Source organism: Balaenoptera acutorostrata, chromosome 16 (genome assembly GCF_949987535.1).
Source record: "Balaenoptera acutorostrata chromosome 16, mBalAcu1.1, whole genome shotgun sequence".
Taxonomy (NCBI): domain Eukaryota; kingdom Metazoa; phylum Chordata; class Mammalia; order Artiodactyla; family Balaenopteridae; genus Balaenoptera; species Balaenoptera acutorostrata.
In genome coordinates, this window is record NC_080079.1 from 58,664,724 (window position 1) to 58,691,619 (window position 26,896).

Sequence of the window (26,896 nt, forward strand, 5' to 3'; positions counted from 1 at the left end):
TCTCCTGCCTATCCTCTTCCCACCACCCTTCTATTCTGCCCACTGAATATACTATAAACACCAAGAAAGAAAGAAATATATCAAGACGTTTCCAGGTTTTATTTACTCTTACTTTTTAGAAAATTCTGCCATCGGTCACCAGCCAGTTAATCAGCTAGCTATTTAATGAGCTTGGGGTATTTGTGCCAGTGTGCCTGGCAAGGTGTAATTAGATTTGATCAAATATATGCTCATTAAAAGATTAATAGCAATACTTTCAAATGCCAAGGAAAAGATTCTGTTTCCCTGCAGCTGCTGCCTTCTGAGAGTTTGCAGTCTGGCGAAAGGAAATAATACCCATCCTCAGGGAGAGATGAGCGCCCATTGATGAGTGTTTGATGGATGCACACAGCTGGGGGACAGATGCTGAGAGCTCCCTGCAGGCTGGGGTGGCCAGGAGAGGCTTCCTGGAAGAGGTGATACTTGAGCTGTACCTTGTATGGAGGTTGGGTTCAGAGAAGGAATAAAGAGGGAAGAGGGAATTGTAAGTGATAGGGAACCAGGAGGCTGGGAGCCGCAGAGAACTCTCTAACACCCAGGTCTCTGAGATTTTCCAGCGAGAACAAGTTGATTTCCCCTTTAGATGGGAGAAGGAGAAAAATCAGAGTTCTTTTGACATGTGATGTTTTCAGGGGGAACAGCGGTAGTGTTTTTATTATGAGAACTAGCAAATGAGAGGATGTACCCCCCTGCCTCCAGGTAGGAAAGTGAGGGCAGAGGAGGGAGGTGGGGAAGGAGGAGAGGAGGAAGCCACAGGTTCACAGGTTTGGCTACTGCAAGAATGCCATGTGCCAGGTCCTGAATCTCATGGTGAGCAGATCAGTCAGTCAGTCATCACTTGCAAAATATAAACGCTTAATTGTATCAGGTTTTATAGCTCAGAGGGGATTAGGACAAAAGATGTATTTGAAATACTGCGTGTCTCTGTGTCCCCCTGCAGCTGTTACAATTCAGATTTGATGTGGAGTATTTAATGCCTAGGTAGCTTGAGGAACTCTGACCAGATCTTCCCTATGCTAAAGGACAGGAGTTCTGCCCTCCAGCCCAAATGCAAGCCTTGATGCTTCTGTGCTGGTTTAGATAGAGCGGGGTCTTCAGGGCATGGTTCTCCTTCCCCTCATCCACCTGCATTCGGGGCCCTAACATTGAGAAAATCATGCTCTCGTCCTGTGTTGTTTGGCATGGACAGATCTTTCCAGGGAAGCCACTTGAGGAAACTTAAATTTAAGACTGCCTAGAGAAAGCTGGGTCTCTTGCCCAGTGAAAGCTACAGCTAGTTTAACTTGAGTTCTGTGAAATCAGTAGTTCTTAGAGAAAGGCATCCGAATTTGAACATGGAGCAGAAAGAAGTCAGCAGATTCTATTGTTATATGATAGATTTATTTAGCCAGGCTGCAGAAATGAACATTTTATGAGAATTTATGGAGAGGCTTGAGTCTCATCTTTAAAACATATTTTTCCTCAAAGAACTGGCCCTATTCATCCAATTATTTGGGGGTATTATAATTAGGACTGAGCATATATGAACACAGATAGGAATGCGTTTATGATTATTTCTATTACAGGGATTCAGAAGGTGACCGATAATCCTTCCACATGTGAATAAACCAGTGGCCATAAAATCTATTAAAACCCTTAATCGAAGGCTACAGAGGCAGTGGCAATTCTAGAATTCTCTACAGGAAGGGTCAGGGAGGCAGTCCAGTAGGAAATACTGGGGCTTGACTTGATGCTGGGTACACATAGCAAACACACAGTTTACATTTTATATTTCTGATTAATAATAATAGCAAGGTTTTCTAAAAAATGCATTTACTGACATTTTAGGCAAATGTTCATTGTCCATATGAAAGAATGTAATTATATTTAAATTCAAGTGTCTTAGGTGTGCTAGTGGAGATACTATGAGAGTGGGTGTGTTCAAAGTTGGGGGTGTTCTAAAGCCTTCTCACTCCACCTCTATGAAAGCTGCTGGGAAATCTGAACAACATTTTCATGGGCATTTTAAATCACTTCCATTTTCCTGGTGCTGAGTCTTACAAATCCCGCTGGTTCAAATTTTCTTTAACTAGATGTTTCCATTTTGAGAGCCTATCATTTTAAATCAAAGCTCCTACGTGTGAATCTTTTTTTCATTTTAGCCCCTAGATCCTAAAGATCTGGTTCCCCAATGCGCAGTATTTATATCCTCATCTACTCTGATTACATGTATCAGCCCGATATTCCCAGGGTCCCTCTGGACAACTGAAGAGGGACTGGCGCTTCCGGGAGGAGCTGGGTTTGGGGGGCACAGTGAAAGCTGCCTCTTCTGTCCTTGCCCCTTCACTCCTAGGTGAGTCATCTTTGGCAGCCCCAAACCACACCTTTGCATACCCTTCCTGAACACATTAGAAGGTGCAAACTCTACGACAGGTTTCTATGCTTAATTCACACCAGCAAGCAATCTTTCTAGTCAAGGGGGCTGATTTAATAGCAAGAACAATTTATTTCCCTCTGGGTAGGTAGAAACAGTTGGACTCTAATTCTTAGGAGCCTTTGTTCAGGAACATCTGGGTTGAAACTACTGTAGTTAACAGATGATGCTGGCAGTAAAGAAAAAAAGAAAAAGAGGGCTTTGTATAATGTCAAATTTGGTAGACCTCTACTTAATAATTATCAAGAAAGCAATCTAACTTTTTTTTTTCCTTGAAAAAAGAAGTCATTTCTATTCCCCTGTACTTATTTTTTGCAACAAGTGGCAACTTCCTGCATTGGACATACTGGGACATTTTATTTTAGAAACGAGGAATTAAATTCTTGCTAACTTATGGCTGATTTCATCCTGTTTATCACACTGTGGAAGCTACCTTGTTTCTCTCTTATACTCTACCTCATGCTAAGCCTCCTTTCCCTTTCCCAGCCCAGGTCTGTATATGTTTAAGCCATAAGAATGACTTTAAGGATTGGATGAGCAAAACCCATTTTGCTTTACCAGAAAAATGGTGTAAATGATGCAAGTAAATATTTAATTTCAGGACATCAATTCTAAGTAGTCCAAAGGCACATCCTTGTAACAGGATCTGCAGAGGGTTCCAAGGAGAAATCGCTGTCTGTATCTTAGAATTGTACTTACCTCATGTCATAGCGGATTGAAGGCAAACATTAGATTCCCAGAGCATATCACTGCTATTATTTCCTTCTACGCCCTTCTTTTCCTATCTGTCTGCTTCTATCCACCAAGTTAAAAAGCATCTCGTTTCACGATGCTAGCTCACTTCCAAGCTTTCTCTGCCTAAACTAGACTTTCCTAGTTTACCACTTTATCTGTTGTGGATAATTCTAGCAAGTCATGAGAGTCTGCTCCCCATTCTTTCATCCATTTACTTAATCAGCATTTACTGAAAGCTTACTCTTTGCATTTTGCAAACTACCAGCGAGACAAGCATACATCTTGCCCTGAAGAAGCTCAGTGTAGAGGGCAGAGAGGCAAGTAAACAAGTAATTACCACACCCCACCGTACCCACTCCCTGTCTACTCACCTTGATCTGCCCTTCCCCCCAGAACCACAACAGAGGCTGTACCTCAGCGGCAGCCTTAAGCCCAGCACCCTGACCTTCGCCAATTCTCTGTGGCAGGAACTCACGAAAACCTGTGCTTTTAAACAGGGAGAGACGTAGTTCTGTTTCCGGTGTAAATGGTAAATTACTCAAGATTTGTACTTCGCAGACATCCAGAGGATACTCAACTAGAGTAGGGAGTAATAGCTTAGATGCCCGTAGGGGGCAGGCAGTTAGCAACAAAGAATTAGAATGAGGAGGTCCGAGACAATAGGGGGTGGTGGAGACTGTGGCATGTTGGAGAGCACATGTCCCATCCAGAGGGGTAAGTGCTTTGAAGTTCCCAGTCCCCTTTAGCCATATGGAACGTGGCTCCAGTATGGCCATATCTGATTTATCAAGGAAAACTGAAAAGCTCGCTTTTATATGAAATCACCTGTTGATATCTAATTCTAAATTTTTTTTTTTTTTCTTTAAATGCTGTACTGACCAAACAGAACATGTCTGCATGTTGGGTTTCTGGCAACCACTTCATTTCCTTTGCTTTTATGAGAAGCATCTGTGTAGCATACTGCCTTGAGACTTGATTTCCACTTTTGACATTTCTACATGAAAATTGTTTAACCTTGAACAAGTTGTTTGATTTCCACTTTTGGCTTTTCTCCATAAAGGCCATTTAACCTTGAACAAGTCGCTTTTCCTTCTTCGGACCTCAGTTTGTTATCTGTACGAGAAGGGCAGGACCAGCCAATCTTGAAGTGCCTGAGTCTGAAAATCTATGGTTACGGCACTGTTTGCATGTACAGGCATACCTCTTTTTATTACACTTGGCTTTATTGCACTTTGCAGATACTGCATTTTTTTTTGTTTTTAACAAATTGAAGGTTTGTGGCAACCCTGTTCAAGCCAGACTATCAGTGCCATTTTTCCAACAGTATTTGCTCACTTCATGTCTCTGTGTCACATTTTGGTAATTCTCACAATATTTCAAACTTTTTCATTATTACTATATTTGTTATGGTGATCTGTGATCTTTGATGTTACTATTGTAATTGTTTTGGGTTTTTTTTTTAGCAATAGAGTATTTTTTAATTAAGGTGTGTTCATTGATTTTTTAGACATAATGCTATTGCACACTAATAGACTATAGTGTAAACATAACTTTTATATGCACTGGGAAACCAAAAAATTCACCTTACTTGCTTTATTGTGATAATTGCTTTATTGTGGTGGCCTGGACTGAACCCACAGTATTTCCAAGGTCTGCCTGTGATCACTTTGTTTACATCACTCTGTCCCTCTCTTCTTAGTCCCTTGGGCCAGTGAACAAAGGCTTGTTTTAGGTCAGAGCATTCTTAAAAAGAGGCTTCTATAAGGCCATGTAGAATCACTTTAGATATTGATTTGAAAGTTACAAAAGAGGACTCAGATCTGCTCCTCTGCCCTGTGCTAGGTAAGGAATATGCCCAAGGCCATGTAGATTTTATTGACTTTTCTGAGTTAGGAAGCTCCTTTCTTTTTATATCTAAGTGGTAAATGATATCGTAGTAGCTAGGAAGACATAATCCACCATTACTATGAACTGTTTCTTCCCTTCTCACCAATAGGGTCAGGTCATTAAGATCCTTGATCCCATGAACCACCAGAATCCCAAATCGGAGTGGCCATTGCTCATAGGATTTCAGCAAATCAGCATCTTCATGATCTATGCTAAGTTAAGATCAGCCTTCTCCTTGAGTTTGGCACTTAGTTGTTATTTACATTAGAAAGTGGTTACTTAATCTGGTAATTTGTTTCAACAAATATTGCATAAGCCACCTGATATTTTAAACAATTTAAGCTCCAGAGGTAACAACAGCCCCGTAAAGGGTAAAGGGTATGTGGTAGAGGTGCTCTATGGAACATAAATTAAGAAGAGCATTTTTCCAGCTGTAGTTGGGTATGTGGGTTTGTGTTTCAGCAAACTGCATAATCAGCACAAAACCCAGGTCATTAGAGTCTGCTGGCAGGAATCAGAAAATCTGCAAATCACTGGGAGAGCCCAAATACGCCTGGATGGAAGTGGTCCTTTGAAATCTGACTGTCTATTTACAGCAATACAGGGGATCATGACCTCCCAGGCAGGAATGAGCGACTGGTCTTATTCCCACTGCAGAGCTTGAGGCCTTCACCAGCACCTTACCTGCAAGCAACACATACACGGGTCCAGCGCATCTGATTGTGTCACTTTTCTATTTAGAAGCAACCCAGAGCCTCCCATTCCACTTAGAATAAGCTGCAGATTCCTTGCTGTGGCCGGCAAAGTCTTCATGATCTTGTTCCCACCTAGTTCCCTGACCTAATCACTGTCACTCTCGACTTTGCACACTCAGTTGCAGCCTCTCTGGCCTTAATGCTGGTCCTCAAACACCCCGACTTCCTTCCTACCTCAGGGCCCTTGCACTTGCTGTTTCCACTCCCTAGAAAGCTCTTTGCCCAGATCCTCTCATTGCCGGCCTCTTCTCATCATGCTCCAGTGCTCTGTGCTTTTGTGTTACTTTTTCGGAAAGGTCTTCCTGGACCATCGCAGATAACACACGTTCCCAGTTACTCTTTATCCTCTTAGGTGTTTTATTTTCTGCACAGTACTTGTTCTCATCCGGAAATTTATTATGTATTCACTGGTATATTTGCTTATTGTCTGTCTCTCTGAATATAAAATAGGCTTCACTGGGACAAAGATATTGTATATCCTGCCAGGTATGAACTGGGGACTTTGGGCAAGTTACGTGGGCTCTCTGAGCCTTAGTTTCATCACCTGTAAAATAGAAATACCAATAGAAGTCTGAATAACTGGGGTCGTATCTCCGTCTTAGGGATATTGTGGGGATGAAATGAGAACAGCAAGGCCCTGACCTGTGACCCAGCACCTCCTCCCCCTTACAATGCTGGGGCTGAATAACCATCAATTCATTTCTCAATGTATCAGCCAACCAATGTTTTACTATCCCAAAGTCCTTAAAACATAAGCGATAATGCCCATTTTAGAAACTTGTGATATATAATGTATATAATTCTTTTTCTGTTTATGTGAACTTTTATTTCTATGAGTTTATAAATACATGTCTTCACCTAACTTATCAGGTTATTTACATATTTGTACCTATATAATAATATTTGTTGATCTTATACCTTGAAATATTCTTTGAAAAGTCATTTTGAATGCTAATATTATATTGTACCCTACTTTATCTAACCATTGCCTTTTTATTGGACATTTAAGTTGCTTTCAGTTTTTTTACTCTGTATTAGTAGTACTTCCTTGAACATCTCTATGCATAAATACTTTACTGAACCTTTTTTTTATTTTCTTAGAACCGAACCCCAGTAAGTGGAAATCATTCATTTCTTGAGTTTCTCTGTATCAGGGGTTCCATGTAGAGCACTATGGGGAATTCCAAACAAGTCCAAAGCTCTTGAAGTCGCACTGGTTGAGGAGATAAAGTTCAGACACGTGAAACAGTAGGAGGCAACCACAGCCAGTGTAAAATCAACTAAGGGCTAAACAATGTGATTGCAGACAAGGTGCTGGAGGAGTTCTGAGACAGAAAATCAGAGGGTGGCAGTAGCCCGAGAAGGCCTACATGGAAGGTTAGATTTGATGTGGGCCTGGAATTTGGGTTGGAAGGAGAGGAGAAGGCATTCCAGAGGTAGGAACCGCGTGAGTGAAGGCCTGGAGGCAGGGGCCAGCCAGCCTCTGAGCAGTCTGGGCTGCGGGCAAGAGCACCGGACAGATGCGGTGAGACAGCTTGGACGGAGCCAGGAGTAACAGTGCCGTCGTCATGTGCTGGGCACTTAACACGGAGGCTAAGGATTATTACCATCATTCTGAGCGCACAGGGGTCCGCTCAGAACAACAATATGAGCCATTTGTACAAAAGGCCGAAATGGAATCCAGATAACAGGGCCAGCTGCTCCAAATACCTCCCTCCCCCTGCAGTTAACATTTTACTACCCAACCGAGTAACTAATGAATCTGGCCCGGCATAAATCCCCAGGCACAAATCCCTGCTTCAGGTTTGTGTCTAGACATCCAGACCTGAGTGCAATTTGCACTTTGAGCATTCAGCACCTTATCACTTGTGAGAAATCAAGTTTAATGGGGAGGATGGGGAGGTGTGGCTCACATCGCCCTCCCTCTGGCACAGTGACTGTAGAATGCGGGTCCCTTGGGTAATGACCGCATCAGGAGATGGAAAGGTCGTCACAGTGTTTGTTCTGTGGCTCTGGTCGTTCTGAAGCACTGACTGGGAGGTTTCTCCGTCTCATTGCAGGCTGTGTTTTGTGAAGCTCAAGCTTCTAATGATAGCCATTGAGTACAAGTCCGCCAACCGAGAGAGCCGGTAAGTTTGCCGTGACCCAGCGGCTGGCTGACGTTTATGATGGTAAGAGTGCAGACTGGGAACGTTCAGTCCACTTCTTCCTTACGCATTATTTATTTGTTTGGAACCCTAATGCAACACCTCTCTGACTCGAAGGCACATTTCAAGGTGTGTTCAGGCAGACACTGCCGCTTCTATCCCAGGCACGCCTGGCATCCCAAGCCCCACTGGGCACCCAAAGAGTATTTCTCCGGGGGAAAGGGATGAGGCATCCAGATCTCTGACCGATCATGCCAACTTACACTTTTCACCCTCTAAGTATAAAACCGGGGACAGACCCTGTGCTTAAACCCGTATTTACTGCTGTGATCAAAAAGCAGGTGGACTCTGGCCTCCTTCATAGCAGGCATGGGGCAGAGTCGTGATGGGAGTTTCCAGCTCTCTTGATAGCCAAATTACAAGCAGCCTATTGTGTACCATATGTTTCTCTCCCGGTGCAACTGAAATCCATGTGGCATGAATATCAGCTTCATGGAAATTAGCCAGGAGAGCAGGGCTTGGAGGCAGGAGCCCTCTTTATTTATTTATTTTGCACTTAATTATGTGCATATCAGACTGATGAGGGACTGGGTCTGGTCGAAATAGATAACACCCCAGTCAATATATGAGTTTGTGCTGAAAGAATTAATTAATTAATTAATTAATTAATTACTGCGTTGCATTAACAAGGAATTTTGTCAGAGTACTGTATGCATTACAGACATAAGAGAGATGATTTTTGCTCCCCAGTTCTTATCAATAGTTCTGGAAGAAAGAGCTCACTGAGAAATGCTCAGGCTTGTGTCCTCTGAAAGGACAACCATGCTTTTTTCCTAGCTGTGCTAAAAAGTCTTCCTTTAGGTGCCCAAGGGAAGGGTGCAGATACCCTCCGACATACGCCTTAATAACTGAGCAGAGTGCAGGGCGAGACTAGAAGGTTCCTGCTATCATCATTTAAGGAGTTTTCATTATCTGGGTGAATGACTCCATAAAGCCCCAAATGTGCAGTCCGTGTCTCTATGACCAACAACAAAAAAAACCAAAACAAACACTGGATTGTAAGCCCATCAATCCAATGTTCTCTGTTACCTTACCCACCAGATCAGATTGCTCCCAAAGTCAATCTGATCACATGTTAAACTATTTTGAAAATCCAAATCAACCAAAAGGAAGACAAAATGGTGGATTTGGTGGCCACATGGTAGACCATGGCTGTAGCAGTTAACAACTGTTTATGCAGATACACATTTTCCTTCTCTGTGCTGGCAAAGTGAAAAATATTATTTGCAAAAAACCCGAGTGTCCTTGGCTCTTTGCTGTTCAACATATAAGGTGGATGCTTCTGGGATTGCGGCTTGCCCATGTTGTTGCCACTACACACCTGTACCTGTGTAGGGGAAATGTGTATCCTGGGTTTCTGCAAATGATATTCTTCATGTTGCCAAGTCAGTAAATCTTTGTGTAATTCAGTGTTCTCTCTTTATCACTTCTGTGCATCTCTTTAAAAAAATAAAGTCACGATGCAGGTGATCCTGAATAGTGCTTCTCCACCATTCTGGAATAATTTCATGGCAGCAGACTGCACCCTGAACCTTGACCAGCCATCTTCCACCTGCCATCTTTTGGTCACAAGGAGGGAAAGAGAAAGGCTGTTAATGGTTCGGTGTGAATCCACTGTCACCATTCTAAGAAAAATAACTCAGAGCTTTCTCTGAAGACACAATCTCTTCTTTGATGGATGTTCCCATTAATTCACAAATCTGAGATGTTTTCAACAAAGCCAGATTTATACATACAGATAAGTAGTTTTTTAGAATTTCCTTTTTCAGGAAAGGGAGAAAAGAACTTGTTTGGCTTGGTTTTGGCTTTCTGTGTGCAGCTACCAGCTTTAATCCTCAAACGTGGCTTGGTCTCAGTGTGGAGGCACATTGGTTCTTCTGGAAAAAGGTGTGCTGGAGGGAATGTGGAACATGCCTCCGAGAAAACGCAGGACTTAAACACAATATCCATGTTAAAAAGAACTGAGTTTCTGACCTTCCTGACATAATAGTTTTGATTTTGTTTTTCATTTAAAAATGTCCCATTTCCCTTCCTCTCCCATTTCCTAAGTGATCGGGTGTGAAAATTCGGAGAACCCCGCTTCTCTTTTCCACGCCCACCCCGTGCCTCCGACCTGTGTGAACTGCCTCCTTTGTTGCTGTTATCCCATGATACTGTTTCCATGCTTTGTTGAAAAACCTTGTTTTCACACACATCCTTCAGATAATTTGAAACAACGGTTTTATTCCTTCTCTCCTTCTGGTGTCAGTCAATTTACTATCCAATTGTTTGATTTTCAATTCTTTTCTTGTCGTTTTGCAGAAGCCGAAAGCGGTATGCTCTCTTCGTTAACTTTCCTCCCAACTTCCACCCTCCGTCTTCACGTCTAACCACAGGACTAACCCTTTGCCAAGAATTCAGGAAGACAGAGATTATACATATACGTGTATATGTATATATAATCTCATTCCCTTGTCTAGTACATACATATATATGTATATATATGTATTTTTATATACAAACCTCTCTCCAACCAGAGTCCATAAAAATTGAAAGTAGCATATTGCTTTTCTTGTTTGATTTGTTGATTCTTTCGGATGACGCACTAACTTCTTTGCAGGAAACCTACACAAAAACAGAGGCCCAATCCTGTTTTCAGTCATGGCACCTCCCATGGGAACAAATGCTATTAGAGTTGACAAAGGAGGACGCTTCTCTCCAGCCCTTGGTGTCTGTTTCTGTCCTGTCCTGATGTGTCTTGGTGCCATTTGTCTGCATACCACATCCACGTTCCCAGTGACCTCCTCTGCCCTGTGTCCGGTTTCCCGTTTGTAGAGCTGAATTTGTGTCCGTTTATCCACAAAACAGAGACCAAGCCCTTACACTTAACTCTTTTCCCTTACGCTACTTTTGATGATAACATTTGGCATACTTTCTCTCTGGGCCGGTACTCAGTACAGACTTAGAACACTGCTACTAAATCTCCAGATCATCACATTTGATTTACTGAATGAGTACTGTTTATTGAGATGAACTCATCATGGCTTTCTTTCTTCCCAGTGTGTTTGGGCATATTTCTTAATATGAAGTATCTCAGCTTTCACCATGTGACCTCACCCTGTTTTGCTGCTGTTTTACGTTGCACGAAGCATGACCAAATCCTCATCGATAGATTTTTTTTTTCAACTTTTTGGGTTAATATTTCCAGTGTCATTTTCTCGAAGACAGTACTGTTGAAAACATACTATTGAGATGCCTACTCGTTCATCTTCTCTAGAGTTGTTTTGCTCTGTGATTGTAATCACTGTCATGTGTTTGTGTTTGTAATTGTGTGTGTGTGTGTTTGTGTGTATTTGTCTGGAACTCTTTCCAAAGTCAGATTCTTCTGTGATTTTCTTGAGTAGAGGTGGCTTCCTGTCAGTTTGGTATTATTGATATGATCCAACTGCGAGAAGTTACTGCAACACTTTGCATCTTCAAAGGTCCACAGTGGTTGCACCTCTGCTGTTGGCTTTTGGCCTTTGAGTGCTTTTATCTTGTGGTGAAGGCATGTTGTGACGTAGGCATGACTTGTCCTGAAGCGTATCAGAAAGTGACACGGCTTGCTCCCAGAACCAAATATCCAGCATGGTCCTTCCCAAATGAACTCTCTTCCCCATCCCATATGGCTGCTCTTTTCCTTATGTGCAAAATAGATTTAAAAATGCCATTTCTAAAATTACCGAGATGGATTCAGGCTAAACAAGTCCTTGCCCCTGTCATTGGCAGACCACAGTGGCAGTCATTTGAGTGTGACCAACTGGGAGCAATCTTTATTATGCTGTGTCTGTGTCAGTGAATTGGGCTCAAATATATTGAACCATGGACTACACACTGTGCTCTTACATATATTCTGTAAGAAAAGTGCGTGTGTCTAGTTGTGTGGGACTCCAGCTGAATATATTTTAAAGCATAGAAGTAATGAAAAGTGTCAGAAAGGCAATAAGATTTGAGATTTGGGGTTTCTGTAGGCTGTGCCCTAACACAGCCCATAAACTGCAGGGCAACAATTGGGTCAAACAAAGTCCCATGCAATAGCAATCATCTGTGACCTTGTGTGGTCAGAAAGGCCACTTCCCAGTGGCATGATTCATCTGGGCACAACATGAACTGAAGTTCTAGATGGTTCTTATCTTCTTGCTCTAGTTAATGAAGTCCCATTAGCTTGCTAGACACAGATATAATTACCATGTTCTCAAGTACAAACTATCTTTTCATGTGAGTGATATTTTTGTAATTGCTCAGGGAATGGTACGCTACACCTATCAAAATTGGGGGGCAGGGAGGAGAGAAATATGCACCTGTCATATTTATCCATAATGGATAAAAGTTTCCTTTAAAAAAATATCTGTTTCAGTTGAATTACTGATCCTTGGTTGTCTCCAAAAACAGCAAACAAGTAAAGTTCATGATGACTGAAGAAGGGATAACTAGATGTTTCCCAGTTGTTATGCATGAGTGGTGGAGAAAGGGAATAAATCATTTTGCCCCATCAAGCCCCAAATCTCCAACCTGACCAATGTTCAGCAAGAGATACACCATGAAATGAGTTGCAGCTTGAGAGCTGGAGCTCCCTTCCCGGAGGAACCCGACAGGGTGTTTCCCTGTTAGACTGAGCCCTGCTAGCAGTTTCATGTGAATGTATTTCATGTTTAGGAACTCATATTTCAGTTTCTAAGTGAGTGGTGTTTTCAATATTGAAATCAATTGTTCCAACTCCCCAAGTGACATGCCGTTTATATATCTGTATATTTACATATTTATACTTAATGCACCTGGGAGATTCTTAGCTCATTTGCCAACCCCCTAGAAGAGGTGTGGTCACTCCTTTGATAGGCCTGACTGGTAAGAATTGCAGCTTGCTCTTTGAAAGAACAGCTGTGACTACCTTTCTCTTTATTAGAGAGGGAAAGAAGACACTTTTGGAACTGAGACCACTGCTTATGGTTTTCATTCGTTCAACAGATAGTTGAAATGTGCCTATTGCATGCAGGGCTCTAAGCTGGCTACTATGAGAAACTTGTTTACAAAAGTAAATAAAATAGGATTATGTTTTTCACTCTTTTACTTAACTATGGGTTCCCTACAGAAAATACATCTTTGCTTCATGGACTGGATAAGGGGCCAAAGAATAAGTCTAGATACAGAACTAGTTTGAGAGCAAAGGAAAAAAAGAGAGAGAGAGCAAGAATCCTTGGGGAAGGGACCACACCAGCCCTTTGCCTCCAGCTGTTACTGAATGTTTTCAGTTGAAATTAACAAGGTCATAAAAGAAAGAGGATAATTTATAGTTCCTTGAACTGAGAGAAAGTCCACCCCTGCCAAGAAGATGTCCCCATTGGAATTCTGCTAATTGATATATGGACTTTTTTCTTAGAGATTTTCTTGATTCTTCACATGACACATCTTGAAGTTTATCTCTGATAAGCTAGTGAATTAGACAAAATTGGAGCAAAAGCCTGATTTAAAGTGAGGCACAAGGAGGGAGACTTTTGGCAGCCGTAAGAGCCAAACAAACTTAACATTGGATAGTCTTTTGAGATCAAAGATCTTTGGCAAGATTTACATATTCACATTAGAAGATCAATAACATATTCTAAGGGTAGCAGGCATTTGGCAGGGAAAAAAGTTACTTCTGTCTAGGATCCTTATCTTTTTATATTTTCAAAGAGAGGAGGATTTACTCTATTTAAACTTTCTAGATTTGGAATGTGGATAGAAGACTGAATGTCTAAAATATCAAAAAGAGTAACATATTTCCTCAGAGAAACTTTGAAACTTAGTACCCTTACACAGGAAGTATTATATGCAAAGGTCCCTTGAAATCAGGGGCACCTGCTTCTTTACCAAACCCTTAAATCTGTGAGTGGGATCCAGCACAGCGAGCTTCCTTAGATATCTAGATGTCTTTCCTTCATTGTTCTCGAGAGCTGACCTCAGTCTTTCAATTCCTGCCCAGAAGGCTGCCTTAGCTTGATCTGTATACTGCAAATGATGCAGCCTCACATCATTACATAGAGATGATATAAAGCCTCTCCCCTCTGTCCAGAAGAGAACTAGAGGGCATCCTGGAATCCCACGGTCAGTGATGTCCTTGGAGGTGCTTTCGATACCTGAACAATCAGCCATAAGCTTTAAAGAACAGAGAGATACTCCACTGTGCAACCAATGGGCAGTCCAGATGAGCCCATCTCCAGATGTGGCGTGGAGATAAAATGTGTCAGGTACTGCGGTCGATACAGAGGTCTTTCAATGCCACTGGGATGCCTCCTAGGTAGTTTATTAGCACCAAAGGCAAAACGAGAGCTGTGATGCTGTGAGAAATTATCTACCTCTTGTTTAGTTGTTGTAATTACCTGGCTTACTATTAATAGTGACCATGTATTAAGAACCTACTATGTGGCCCTCACTCTGCACATAGTATGTACTTTAATTCTCTTAGTGACACTTTAAGCTAGTGATTATTCACCCCATTTTACAGATGAGGATAGTGAGGTTTATCGGCAGGTACATGCCCAAGGCCAGGACCTGAGCTCGGCTGCCCGACACAGGCACCTGCTCCCTTAACGGCAGTGAAACTGAGATTAGAACACAAATCTGCGCTACATCAGTGCCCAAAATCTTTCCCCTCCACCACACTAACTTGACTAAAACAAGGCTTGAAGGCTGTAATAAATTATCTCAACCTGCCATCTCCGGAATGACAGTCCCGAATTCTCACTGTATGCCATTTCTTATTCACTGTTGCTAAAGAACAAAGGAAATGAAAAGAAACTTTCCATTGATGGGAACCATGACACAATGGGCTTGATCACTGGAGTGCAATTAATGAAGCGTATGATGTAAAAAAGGGAAACAGGGTTCTGTGCGAGGCTTGTTTTGCGCATATATGTCACCAAGACATTGATGAGTGTCAAATTTCCTCTTTTGAATTGCATTGTTAAAATCATGATAGGATTTTTTTTCACTCAGAAGCTTTTTTTACACCCTTATATGAATACACATCAAAATGTAGGCTTATCCAACTTTAAGGAATTAGTTCCTTTAAACTCCAGAAGAACCCAGAACTTTTCATATATGTCCCTATATGTTATTCTGGAGTGTATAGTTCTTCACCCTGTAACTTTTTATCTCATTATAGACAGGGTATTTTGATAAGTAGTCCTGTGTTCCATTCCATGGGGCCAGCTAAAGTGATAATTTTGGCATTTTGGGGGCATTTTTTTGCAATAATAAATAATAAAAATAATCACTAATATGCATTGAGCTTCCTGTGCGTCATCTCCCTTAATCCTCTGAAAAAAGACTGTGCTTATCTTCATCTCCATCTCATAGGTGAGGCAATTGAGTTCTAGGAAGATTTAGTACCTTGCCCAAAGTCAAACAGCTACTGAATGGCAGGGCTGGAATTTGGACATAATTTCTGATTGCAGAACCAGGGCACAGAAGAACTGCCATGCAGGCAAGGGGGCAGGAGAGTGCAAAATCCAGCATCCTGCCTTTCTACACCATTCCACTTATTTGGATTTGAAAAAGGGATCCATCTAAACTGTGATAAACTCTGACCTTTTCCCTCCCATGATCCTGAAAAATCAGAGGGCTCTTAAACCAAGGTGAAGGGCTGTAGTAGGGGTGATTGGGAGGTGCCTGTATGGAGCTTCTGCCCCTCGCAAGCTGTGCTGTTGGCATGGCCTGCTGCTTCCTGACTGGCGAGGAATCTCACTGTTGTCTGTGGTTCTAGGGCAGAACACTCAAATCTTCATGGACTCTTGCTATTATTTAGTGTTAATCGCAACGACGTCACAGGATTGGTTTCCCCCTGTCAGGTCTTGTTATGGGTAATGATGGAACTTCTTGTGACCACAGACATTTTGCAGTAATGATCTGCTGTGAGTTCTCCGAACAGAACAAAGGTTCATCTGGGTCCTTCCTGTCTCGCTACAGACACATCACTCTGTTGGTCGCGGCACTTTCTGGGAATGGTTTTACCAGCAGTTAAAGATTACACGTTAAATACCATTCTCTGTTTTGATTGTTTTAGACAGTCGAGGACTTCCTTTAGCCTGATTCCAAACATCTATTACCTTAAACACCAGCTTTTCAGATCAAAGAATACCTCTGTCGTATCTAGTGCTGCATTTACAGTGCCTCAATTCCGTGTCCATTAAGCCCAAAGCCTTATCTCAGTCTCTGTGTCAGATAGCCCTGTATTCTGCTTTTGATCTGAAGACAATTAAACTTGTTTGTTTCATCCATTTATTAGATTAGGATACACTTATCTCTTCTGTCAGTCCAAACACAACTTGGTCAGCTAATCTATTTATACCACTTTGAAATAGGACAGGGTATATTTAGGTTCATACTTCCCCGCAGGGGAAGTTTTTTGGGGGATAATTTGCATTCGTTTTCTAATTACAGTTGGCCCCAATCAGGATATACTAGACACATACCTTAATCAAACACTCCCATACATCTTTGTAAACAGCAGACTGGAATCATTAAGTATTTCCAACTGCTGGCATTTTTCTTTCTCATTGTTAGGGTAGGTCCAATTCTTTCTACCCAGGCTGCACATGGAATCCACTTCCATGTCCTTATCAGTGTCATGCAGATATTCTGTTTGCTTCTGCATTGGTTACAGGTGTCCCGTACCATTCCCTGCAGTAGTATGTGGTGTGCATATATGTATGTTTCTGTATGCATATAGGGGTCCCATTAATGCTCTGTCATCTAATGGAAAATTAGCGTAGCCATAGCTCTATTAAACCAATAACACTCAACATTGACCGTCAACAGCAATTTCCAAAAGGATATATTATTAGGAACTTTGCTTCAAATCAGAAGCCCATGGCAATCCCATTGTACAAACCTGGCCCTAAAACCTGGATTTGCTTTGATATCTGCAACTGGGAGTATGCCAGCCTGGGAACTGGGCAGCAGACCTTTATGATGGCGTTATCCAATTAAATGTGTGGGACAGTGGATGTCAGGCTGTAGACAAAATCTTTGGGGAAAGCATTAGACTAGTGGGCCCCCTATAAAGTTAACAGTACGGTGTAGCCTTCAAGGTTTTCTTCAGAACACGATCTCATAACTATGTCTTCTTTGTTTGTTTTTGTTCACTGAGCAGTATATTAATTAATCCTGGAAACCACCTTAAGATCCAAGAAGGTACTTTAGGATTTTTCATCGCAAGCGATGCCAAAGAAGTTAAAAGGTAAGGGTTTATTTTCACTTGCCTTCCTTTTTGGCTCAGATATATGTATCTCCATCCACTGAGATATGCTTTCAATGTGTACCGGGCCCTAACCCCGAAGCTTCTTAACATGTCTGTGGGTATCAAATGGTGCTGAATCTTAGGAAAAAGAGAGTGTGCTTTCAAATGCTTTCATGGATTCCTCTTCACACAATCAATTCCACACCTTTGAATTAGAATAATAACATTTTAGATCTAGGAGGCCCTAGATACCTGCTCTTTCATTTTCCAGGGGAGGAAAGTGAGTCCCAGGGAGCCTAAGTGATTGTTCAAGATCATCCTGATTCTTGATGACCCAGAACAACACAACATAGGATAACTGGCCCCTTGTCTAGTGCTGTTTCCTTAATATTATCCAGACAGATTTACTCGAGAATTAACCGTTTTCTACTTTAAGTGCCACATGGAATCTCAAAAGGTTTGGATTAATTTCAGATGAAATACTAAACCGGCTGTATTTTTATTGGTGGCCTTCTAGGTAAGTGGCTGAAGTTGTCAGGTTCACTTCTTAAGCTTCTATAGGTACAGCCCAGGATTTCACTGGCCTCAGTGTTTCATGACACTCTTATTAGTATCCTCAAACTTGTTTAAGCAGCCCAGGAAATCATAGGGTTTTTTGCAGAACACCATGGAGTTATTGTTATATTTGATTCTAGCCTGTGAACTAGGAAAAACTTACTGGTAGAAACTGTGACTCAGATGGTCAGACAGGTCACTCAGCTCAACAACAATGTTGCATAAAATATTTTAAATAAATGATGAATTGTCAAGATCTATCATTTTTATATAAGCCTATTGTCTTCATTCAGTGAGCTCCTCCTCAAAGCCAGGCCTGTGCTAGGTGATCTGTGTTCTTTAATGCTACTCCTCAAAATAACCTGGTGAGGTAGGTCTTCTAAAGCTCTTCAGGCTTTGGTTTCCTCATCTGTGAAATTGAGACAAGTGATTTGTTCAAGGCCATGCAGCCCATAAGCAAGTGACAGAGCCCAATTAGAACTGGTCTTTCCTTTTCTAAAACCCACATTTTCGACCACACTTAAAAACACTAGCAAATTCTTATGCAGAGTTCAGTGTGCGCCTGCACTGTTCCAAGAACCAGGTACCAGATGTTGATGAACTCATTTAATCCTCTCGACAAACTCAGACAGGTACCATTACTATTCCCATTTACATGTGAGGAAACTGAGGCGCAGGTTGGTTAACTAACTCGCCCAAAGCCACACTGCTAGTGTAAAGTCAGGATTTAAAACCAGGAAGTCCCGTTCCAGAGCTTATGTTCTTAATTATTTGCCAAGAGGTGAGCCTGCCACGCGGAGTACAGACCTATGAGATTTGACAACTGACACTTATTTTCTTCTTCTTCACCCACTCTTACAAACTAGCCATACTAGTTATAAAAGCTTTTAGGAAAAAATGGGGTGCAGAAGCAAAAAAAATATCCTTGAGATTGAGGAATCTAATGATTTAAGTTTACTTCTGGAAATTGGGAAAGGATTGCCATTATTCAGGTGTGGAAGAGGAAAACCTCCTTATCTAGTTCCTGGACCCTCACCTTTTCCAGGAGTACCCCTGAAACTGGGGTCACCTGAGAGAGGCAAGTGTGAGGGTAAATGAGACTGAAGCCCCTCCAGGTCTTCTGGGAGAGAAGGTTGTGCCCCCGTCCAAACTGTGAGGCACAAAAGCTGGAAACAGCAGCACAGCACCACGCATGGGGGCTGGGAGCACAGCGGCACCATCGATCACAGGTACCTCCCAGATAGCAAATATAATATGAAGCTCCCATTTGTGTAATTCTATTTCCTATTGCATCTCTCACTAATGAATGTCACAAATACCAGGCAGTCCAAAAAACAAATTACCTCCTGTATTAGGGAGTGCAATATGTCTCATTTCAGTGCTTTATGGTATTCACAAATACATGCTGACACAATCAGCCTCGACGCCAGCCTGTAATTTTCCACGGTGTGTGATGTGTCAAGAGCAAATGCTGGCAGTTAGGGGATTTCGAATAGATGAAGACTGCAGAAACCCACAGAAAGGACATCGGAGGTTTGAAGGAAACTAAACAAGTTTTGTAAAAATGGAAAAGTAGATTATGATGATCTAGTATTGAGTTTGCACCCTCTGCTGCAAAAAAGCAACGGAAGAAGTTAATGGATTGTAGCTCAGAGAAACCTTCAGATGCAGTGTTTTAGGAAGAGAGGAGTGAAAGCCTCCAAGCATTCTCATACTCCTTCACTTATCAAATGTGCGTAGGTCACTCACTTCTGAGACCACTCTGTACTAGGCGCCAGGGAAGCAGTGGTGAACAGTGGGGAGAAGATGCTGCTCTCATGGGCTCACATTCTGGGGAGGAGAGAACTGCAGTTTGGTTTATTCGTGGTGCAAAGAATTAATGCAGCTGCCGCTGATTTAGATTGGGGATAAGTGACGGCTGCTCTGAGGGAGAAAGATTTGAGCAGAGATGGAGGTGATGGGAAAGAATCCATCATACAGGGATCAGAAGGGAAGAGGAGACACGGTGGGAACAATTTTGTCGTGTTCAGGGAACCTAGGGGAAGAAAGTGGGCTAGGTGAGGTTAGAGGGAAAGGCAGGGGCTCGTTTCCATAGGACTTTTTACAGAGGTTGTGTTCGTATAAAATGGAGTCATGGGTGGTTTTAAGCTGGGGGTGATGTAGTCTGATTTATGTAATTAAGAGGTGTTTCCATCTGCGTGGTAGAGGATAGGATGTGGTGGGGTGGGAGAGGAGGCCAACAGACTCACGGACTGCTGCATAGTTTAGGTGGGACATGATAGCTTGGGTTAGATTGGTGAGTGGAGGTGGAGAGAAGTAAGGGCCATTCAGGATATATTTTAGATAGTCTGTAGGACCCACTGATGAACTGGATATAAGAAGTGAGGGGAAGAAGAGAAATCGAAAATGGAGCCTAGATTTGGAGCTTATGCAGTTGGGGGGATGGTGACTCCATCTTACTGAGATGGGGAAAACGGGGGAAAGAGCAAGTTTGAGGTGGTAGGAAATCAATTCTATTTGGACTAGGATAAGCAGGCAGTACCTACTAAACACGCACATGGAGATGTCATAAAGCCAGCGGGACCTGAGATTCTGGCATTCTGGGAAAAGGTGAGGGCTGGAGATGTAAATTTGGGTGCTGTATCAGTGAGGGTCCTGGCGAGAAACAGATGACACACTTAAATGGGAAAAGGGAGAAGAGTTTTATGAAGGATCCATATAAAGCTGTGGGCAGAGAGTTAAGGGAAACTAATAAGGGATGGCAAAGCACCCCAGAGGTAGCAACAGAGGGGAGCCACTCTCAGCCCTGGATCTGCAGACTCGAGGGGAAGGAGGGCTATCAGAACCCGGAGAGAGAGATTGTAGTGTAGGAAAGGCTGCCTGGCAGGAGCCGTATCCTTCAGTAGAGAAATGTCACTACTACCATTTCATGACCACCCTCCAGTCTCCTTGTGTCCCCTCCCATTGGCCAAACAACTGGAGAACCTGAGGACAAGGAGATCCTGAAGGCCAGCCTTGCAGGATGCAGATCTGGTCTTGATGATGCATGGGGCCAGGTCACCAGCTGTTTGGAGAAGGGGTGGGAGGAGAGGGAGTGGTGAGGAGGGCAGAGGGGATTGACATGGGAGGAGAAGGTACGGGGGGTGGGGGGGAATCCCGAAGAGCGTGAAAAGGCCCCCGGAATCCACAGCCATGGATTTCAAGTGAGATCAGTCGGCACAGAGGTGTGTCCTTTCCCCAGCAATGCTCAGCTGCTTGGGTGCAGGTGTGCAGTAGGGCGGGGCTTTGCCAGGTGAGCATGAGAGGCAGAGATGCATGGGGAAGAGAATGGTGCCTGCAGAGAAGTGCCACTTGGCAAAAATCAGCTGGAGCTTAGGTACTCTGCTCCCTTCAGTTGTGGGGGGGGGGCGGTGTCTCCAGGTCACCACTCCTTAACTTTACCTGTCTGGCCCTTCGAATAGTTCACTTTCAGAATCCAGCTTTAATTCATGAAGTAATCATACTTTATCTTTTCAATAGTCTATTCAGACTCATCATCCTCTCACTACCTCTTTAGTAGAGATGTGTTAAGACCTTGGGCTCTGGCACTAGACTGTGGATTTGAATCCTGGCTCTGCCACTCTTAGCTGTGTGACCTTGGGCAGGCCACTTAACCTCTCTGTGCTTCAGTTTCCTTATCTGTAAAACAGAGATAATAATATCTCCTTCAAAGGATTGTTCGAGGACCAAATATGTTAATACTTATAAAATGCTTAGAACAGCTCCTGGCCTATAATCTGTGCTCTCTAAATGCTAGCTGTTATTTTGGTTACAATTATTATTATGTATAGCATCAAATGGGGGAGAAAATGGCCAAAGGAAGTGGAAGCAAAATCACTTCCTCCTTTCCTGTCCTTCCCCTTTCAAGGCAGGTCATCACCGATTGGGTTCTTAGCCACATTGTCACTCAGACAAGCAGTCAGCTACCTTTCCTTTTTTTGCAAGATGGATGAGAACTGGCATTTAAATAGTGGGTGAGCTGCTAGGTTGGAAAGAACTTTGGGCTTGGATTTAGAAGTCCTGGAGCCGGCCAAGGTCCAGACAGAATGACTTTGGGCAGGTCACAACAACCTCCCCAGTTTACAGATGAGGACACTGAGTCCCAGGGACTTTGACTGCAAGATCTGCAAGACCTCTCCCAGATCCCAGAGTCTTAATGTTGCTTTCCAACCAGTGCCAGCCATAAATAAAGTCCCGTGAAAAACAAAAAGGAACCAAGAAGAAAATGGTCAAGAACTGTGTTTATTTCTTTATAGCCCGGGTCAAGGAAAGACTGTGTTTATCCCCGGCATTCAGTCGCATGTTGGGAATGGTGAAGGCGGTGAGCCAAGGATTTTGTTAATGCCCTCATCCAGAGGGCTGTTCCAATGAATTTTATCACAGTATCCCCCAGTTTTGAAAGGACACAGGCCCCCAGTGCTGTTCTTCTAGGCCCTGTGCATTTTATTTTGTTTCATCTATTCCTGTGCATTTCATTTTTTATTTTTTAATTAATTAATTAATGTATGTATGTATTTATCTATTTACTTATGGCTGCGTTGGGTCTTCATTGCTGGGCGCGGGCTTTCTCTAGTTGCAACGAGCGGGGGCTACTCTTCCTTGAGGTGCGCGGGCTTCTCATTGCGGTGGCTTCTCTTGTTGCAGAGCATGGGCTCTAGAGCACAGGCTTCAGTAGTTGTGGCACACGGGCCTAGTTGCTCCACGGCATGAGGGATCTTCCCGGACCAGGGATCGAACCCGTGTCCCCTGCGCTGGCAGGCAGATTCTTAACCACTGCGCCACCAGGGAAGTCCCTATTCCTGTGCATTTTAAATAGTACACCGGGGCTTCCCTGGTGGCGCAGTGGTTGAGAATCTGCCTGCCAATGCAGGGGGACACGGGTTCGAGCCCTGGTCCGGGAAGGTCCCACATGCCGCGGAGCAACTAGGCCCGTGAGCCACAACTACTCAGCCTGCGCGTCTGGAGCCTGTGCTCCGCAACAAGAGAGGCCGCGACAGTGAGAGGCCCACACACTGCGATGAAGGGTGGCCCCCGCTCACTGCAACTAGAGAAAGCCCTCGCACAGAAACGAAGACCCAACACAGCCAAAAATAAATAAATAAATAAATGAATTAAAAAAAAATAGTGCTCCAATGACCTTGTTTTGTCTCATCCAGAATATCTCCGACACAGCCAATGGACTTTGTAATCATATATTAACATTTGAGTCACAGGAGAGGATTTTCTTGTTGGTTGCTTCCTCTGGGTCTCCTTCTATCCAACCCAATCCTATAATACCCTCTGCCCACCCCATCCAAGGGGTCACATGAGCTGTGCTCCTTAGTAAGAAGAAAACCTTCAGTGATGATGTGTTCTCAGGCCTGGATGATATGGGAGTGGGTCCAGCCAATTTGGGAGTAAATATGCGCTATGATACCCCAGAAGGAATTTGACAGAGGGCCCCTTTGACTTTCCCTTTCCACCTTCCTCCTCAACCTCTCTCGCTCTGGCTGACAAGAGAAGGTGCTTTCCAAGTGAGTAGGCTAATATTTTTATTTGACTGAGGAATGTCATCCTTGTGCCCCTTTAATACCTATTTGACCAGACCGTGAGGATGTCGGCGATGTATTTAACTTCCCGCCAAGGGCCCAGGGCTGGTTGCCCATGTGTTCTGATGAGCGGCATTTAGAGCTGTTCTCCAAAATGAAAGAGGAGCGAGCAGATGTGGTGTGTCACGTCAGCAATCTCTCTCCCAGCTCCTTTTCAAATAAAAGTTTATGAAGAGAAGCACTGACTCAAATCGCAGAATCCTATGTTTGAAATAAATGGTCTCGCAACAAACATTTCCGTCTGTAAACGTCTAAACCTTTCAGAAGATTAAAGGAAATTAGTGCTGGCGTGTTTCATTAATTTGGCACCATGGTGGAGGAAATGTGGTCCTCATTTCACTTGGGTGGATTATGAAACGTGTCAGTTTTTCCATTCTTTTTCTCCAGGGCATTTTTTTACTGCAAGGCCTGTCATGATGACATCACGGATCCCAAAAGAATAAAAAAATGCGGCTGCAAACGGCGTAAGTAGTGTTTCTTTCCCCCTTCCCTCCCTCTTTCCTTCCTTTTATCCCCAAATTCATTTCCCTTCTCCTTTTCCTTTTAAAGAAACACTAAACATCAAGAGGTTCTTGAATATGTTTATGTTTCACCCTGCAGTTTAAAGAGACATGAAATTAATACCTGTCCTCACTTGATCAGAGCAGAGGATGGAAAATCACCACCATCAACACCTCGGCGTGAACCTCATGCCTAATCCCCACTTCTTGACTCTGAAGGGATGCCTAGGTAGATGTGTCCAGTCAAACAGAGCAAATGCAGTGTATGAGAGAGAAGGAGGGCAGCCAAGGCCCTGGAGGAGGGAGTGGTTTTGCATAGTGATTTCCGGTGGATGAGAGGCTGTCAAGTGGAAAGATGGCCGTGCTAGGGCCGACTGGAAACTGGGTCTGAGGATTCGGTCTCCCAAACGGGAGCTGACTCTCTTCGCATTTGGGATCCCTGCCAGTTTGGGTACCAAAGGCCAGAGTTTTCAATTGTGATACCCTCAGATTGGCCCAAGGAAGGAACTTGGTCATCACCAATGGGCTTTATTTGCCATTGCCCCAGTGACTGACCTCAAACACCACTGCTCTTTGGGATAGACTAGATTGGGCTTGATAGCTCCTGACATATCGTCTCAGACTCCTTACAAAGCAGCTTGACACTGGGACTTCTTGAGAAGGATATGGTAAATCAGGAATGGTGGATGGTGAGCTCTCGAAAAACTAGGGCTTCAAGTGAGGTTTGCAGTCATTATGTTGCATTGCCTAATAGAATTTGTTCACAACCCTGGAGAAAACAACGATAGTGATGCCTTCCTTCCCATGGTGATTTAATGTTCCCAAAGCTCTTTATGATTGTTATTTTTGTTGTTCCTCACCATAACCCTGCGTAATTGGCAGATGGTGTTATTAATCCCGTTTTACAAAAAGAGGAAAGTGAGGCTCCAAGTTCCATGGGAGGATGAGATTGCTGAGAGTCACATAGATCCAGCAGACAGGGGTTCAGGCTCACCCAAAGGCTTCTCTTGGTGCTGTGCCCTAGTCTTTTTTCTAAGAGAGAAGGGCACGGTGGGTGAGATTGGGTCTGATGAGTAAGAACCCAACTATAAAGGATCACCCCATAAAATACTTTATCGCAAGCACACACCAGACAGAAGAGCACCATTCCTGAGATACGATGACCGGAGCAAGAGCTTCTTTCACAGAAGCCGTAAAGGGGAGCACAGGAAATACAAAATCAGTGAGACATCAACATCACTCTGCTGGAGCATGGAGGAGACACTCAGCCTCGTGGGTAAATACCCAGAGAAACACTCTTGGTCTAGAGCAGTTTCTGTAGAAATCTTCTTGGGCTGGTTCCCAAGCTTGGGGCAGCTTAGGTCCGCTGTTTTGCTCCCCCTTCTCCACTGACTTAACGCACATGGCCCCCTCCACCCAGCTCTGACACCTCACCAAAATGAGTATCCATATGTCAGGACAGGAACCTCTAACTTCTTGGGGCCTAAGAACTCTCCAGTTCTGACAACCTACCAGGAAGAGCATCCAAGGGCCTATAAAGGCACAGAACAAACTCACTCCCCAACCAATCCCCCAAACTCCGAACTCAAAAGGCCCCTCTCATCAGGCAGTGCTCCCAGCCCAGCTCAGTTATCTGTAAACACAGAAACACATTTCAGCTGACCAGGCATCACCCAGATCACTTCCATCAGAAGGAACACAACATCCCAAGGCAGAAGGACATGAGAGAGAGTAACAAATACAAGAGGATGAACCCATGTCAGAAAACACTTGTAGTGGAGAGGGTTGGGGAATGTAGGAGAGTATTGAGGCCAATAACCCTTAACCAGATATTTGCCAGAGAACCTGGCCCCATGGGGGTATCAGTGAAATGACAAGGCTACTTTCACGTGTTGATCGGTCATTCACATATATTTGAGTGCCTTCTTTGTGCAAGGCGCTATTCTGGGTGCTAGGGATGGAGCAGTGAACGAGATAGTCCCTGCCCTCCTGAAGCCTTCACTCTAGTGAATGGAGACATGCAATGATCACAGAAATAATTAAATGCCTTCAGACAGAGACAAGTGCTGTGAAGAGAGAGGAGACTGCCTGAGGGTGTGAGGGACCTTGTAGGGATGCTGCTTCAGCTAGAAAGGTCTGGAAGACCTCCTTTGAGAGGTGACACTGAAGCTGAGACTCAGTCCAGGTAGACAGAAGAGCAAGGGCTAAAGGTAGGGATAAGTTAGTGGTGTTCGAGGTAAGGCAGGAAGGCCAGTGGGGCTGGTGGGATTGGGGAGAGGGTGGTAGGAGACGAGGTCAAAAAGGCAGACAGGGACCATGGGAAGAAACGGGGTTTTAGTGCTATGATAAATACCGCCATTGGAAGAGTTTAAATGAGTTAATGACATCATCAGTTCTTATTTGAAAGGATCTCCCTGGTGACTGGACAGAGAACAGGCTCTAGGGAGGCACGAGTGGAAATGGCAGGAGGAAGAGCGAGCGTCTCTGACTCCTGCTCTGATGCTGGAATGTTCCTCACAGGGCACTATCTATAGTAGAACCCAGCAGACTGGTTTTTAAGTCCCTAGAAATGAGGATTTGACCTCTAGGATATTTTTCCATCTTGGTTCCAGGCAAGCAAACGGCAGCTGACTTTAACTTTATCCTGGAGAGAGAGGCACGTAATTGTTTGAAATAATTCTGCTCTCCTCATTACCTTTAACGTTGGTTCAGCTAGTGAATCGAATGATCTCTCCGTCCTGCGCGGTACAGATTGCTACAAAAGGACTGTCTCTGCAAAGCCAAGCCAGTGTGACAGGGTCTTGCTCTCTCTCTCTGCACCCCTCTCCCCTCCTTGGGCTCCTTGTCTTATAGAGGCCCTCAGCTGTGAGGTTAATGTTTGATAACAATCAGAATTGTCCAAATATCATTCTTCCTCATTAAAAGGTCATAGCCTCTGTGTTA

At 43.5% G+C, this 26,896-nt stretch overlaps 1 protein-coding gene across 12 annotated transcripts in view; it reads left to right on the forward strand.

Moving 5' to 3' along the window:
* The window catches only part of KCNMA1 (potassium calcium-activated channel subfamily M alpha 1), a 751,659-nt gene that overhangs the window by 589,622 nt on the left and 135,141 nt on the right, over positions 1 to 26,896 (forward strand). For all 12 annotated transcript variants that reach the window (XM_057531254.1, XM_057531255.1, XM_007166550.2 and 9 more), the window contains exons 16-18: positions 7,890 to 7,958; positions 17,185 to 17,271; positions 23,841 to 23,917. In XM_057531254.1, the coding sequence (XP_057387237.1) occupies positions 7,890 to 7,958; positions 17,185 to 17,271; positions 23,841 to 23,917 (233 nt within the window). The remainder of the gene's footprint in view (positions 1 to 7,889; positions 7,959 to 17,184; positions 17,272 to 23,840; positions 23,918 to 26,896) is intronic.